This window comes from Limulus polyphemus, unplaced genomic scaffold (assembly GCF_000517525.1).
Source record: "Limulus polyphemus unplaced genomic scaffold, Limulus_polyphemus-2.1.2 Scaffold9998, whole genome shotgun sequence".
Classification (NCBI taxonomy): Eukaryota; Metazoa; Arthropoda; class Merostomata; order Xiphosura; family Limulidae; genus Limulus; species Limulus polyphemus.
The window spans coordinates 2,774-5,046 of record NW_013675608.1 but is presented as its reverse complement, the minus strand read 5'-3'; the positions used below and the strand labels follow the sequence as shown (position 1 = coordinate 5,046).

Here is a 2,273-nt window from a genome sequence, read left to right as displayed (position 1 = left end):
CCAGTTTTATTATAATTTTTCAGATACAGCTTCAATTAATATAACCCTTTTTCTGAATAACATACAAAAATGCACATTTTATAATATATATATATATATATATATAGCATTTTAACTTCGTATATAAAATAAGTTAACTTTATAACTTTGTTTTACAATACTTACATTTTCTCAGTAAAATAATCCTTATACACAGTATGAATATTTGTCAATGTCTGGAATGTTCAGTTTTCAACGTCTAGGACCTCTGAAGGATGGTCCTGGGATTTTATCTCGGAGGAAAGTATATTTCTCCTCAAGTTGGCGGTCTCGACACCGCGGCAAATGGCGCTTTGTGACGAGAGTGAGCGAGAGTTCCTCCATTCTTCTGGATGTTCGACGCTATGAGTGAGAATATGACGGCGAAGGTCGCAGTTTCGACGGAATACCTTGCTGCAGGAGCCACAGTGGTAGGGCCTGAAGTCGGTATGGGTCAAGAGGTGAGTTTTTAGGTTGCTTCTCTGGTTGAAGGTGCGCCCACAGGTGGGGCACTCGTGAGGAGAATTATCTAGATGGAGGACTCTGTGAACCGCTAACGTCCGAGCCTGACAGAAACCTTTCCCACACTCTGTGCACTTGAACGGTTTCTCTTTGGAGTGAATGTACCTGGAATTGGACAAGTAATCACTTCATTAGCTTCATTTCGTAATTAGTTCACAATCTTAACCCTAAATTTACTGATTTGGCTCTCAATCGGCTTTTCAAACTCTTTACAGAGTCCCTAATAACCACCTTGTGGGTCCATGACTTGGGTGGTTACAGAGTCCCTAACAACCACCTTGTGGGTCCATGACTTGGGTGGTTACAGAGTCCTTAATAACCACCTTGTCGATCCATGACTTTGGTAGTTACAGAGTCCCTAATAACCACCTTGTGGGTCCATGACTTGGGTGGTTACAGAATCCTAATAACCACCTTGTGGGTCCATGACTTTGGTGGTTACAAAGTCCTTAATAACCACCTTGTCGATCCATGACTTGGGTGGTTACAGAGTCCCTAATAACCACCTTGTAGGTCCATGACTTTGGTGGTTACAGAGTCCCTAATAACCACCTTGTGGGTCCATGACTTGGGTGGTTACAGAGTTCCTAATAACCACTTTGTGGGTCCATGACTTTGGTAGTTACAGAATCCCTAACAACCACCTTGTGGGTCCATGACTTGGGTGGTTACAGAATCCCTAATAATCACATTGTGGGTCCAAGACTTTCGTGGTTACAGAATCCCTCATAATCACCTTGTGGGTCCATGACTTTGGTGGTTACAGAGTCCCTTATAACCACCTTGTGGGTCCATGACTTTGGTGGTTACAGAGTCCCTCATAACCACCTTGTGGGTCCATGACTTTGGTCCCTAATAGAGTCCCTAACAACCACCTTGTGGGTCCATGACTTGGGTGGTTACAGAGTCCCTCATAACCACCTTGTGGGTCCATGACTTTGGTCCCTAATAGAGTCCCTAACAACCACCTTGTGGGTCCATGACTTTGATGGTTACAGAGTCCCTCATAACCACCTTGTGGTCAATGACTTTGGTCGCTAATAGAATCCCTAATAGCGTACGAGTCACACAATACATTTAAATTAAAATGTCATATTTAATTCTACTAATTACTACCCTAGTTCTCTATATGTATTACATTTAAGAAATGGGTGGTCAATGCTATTCATACTGAATGTTGTAAAGAGCACAAACTTAATTGTTCAATATTATCAGTACGATCGCTGTGAATAAGAACCGGTTATTTGAGAATTAAAACAAGTCGATAACCCACACGATACGTTTTCGCAGGGGATATTGGCACACGACTATAATCAATACAGTTTTTGGAAGTGGCGGATATATTAAAAGTTGCAAGACTCAGAAGCACAGCGGTATGTCTGTGGACTTACAATGCTAGAATCCGGTTTTCGATAGCCCTGGTGGGCAGAGCACATATAGCCCATTGTGTAGCTTTGTGCTTAACTTCAAACAAACAAAAAAGTCAAATTGATAAACTGAATTAAGCTGTGTTTCACGTACATATTCATCAACATATAATATGATTGTGTTGTTCCCCTCAAAATAGGATAGAAGACCTTAATAATTTTCTGACCCCATTTATAGGTGCAGATGAGCTGGCTTGTACTGCTAGTACAAGTAGATGTGGGACTGCTAGTACAAGTAGTTGTGGGACTGCTAGTACAAGTAGTTGTGGGACTGCTAGTACAAGTAGTTGTGGGACTGCTAGTACA

At 41.7% G+C, this 2,273-nt stretch overlaps 1 protein-coding gene across 1 annotated transcript in view; it reads right to left on the bottom strand.

The window, feature by feature from the left end:
• Positions 1–113: 113 nt before the first annotated feature.
• LOC106476186 (protein odd-skipped-related 2-like) overlaps positions 114–2,273 on the bottom strand; it is a 4,512-nt gene continuing 2,352 nt past the window's right edge. The window contains exon 2 of the mRNA XM_013936854.2: positions 114–645. Within this exon, the coding sequence (XP_013792308.1) occupies positions 225–645 (421 nt within the window). The 3' untranslated portion in view covers positions 114–224. The remainder of the gene's footprint in view (positions 646–2,273) is intronic.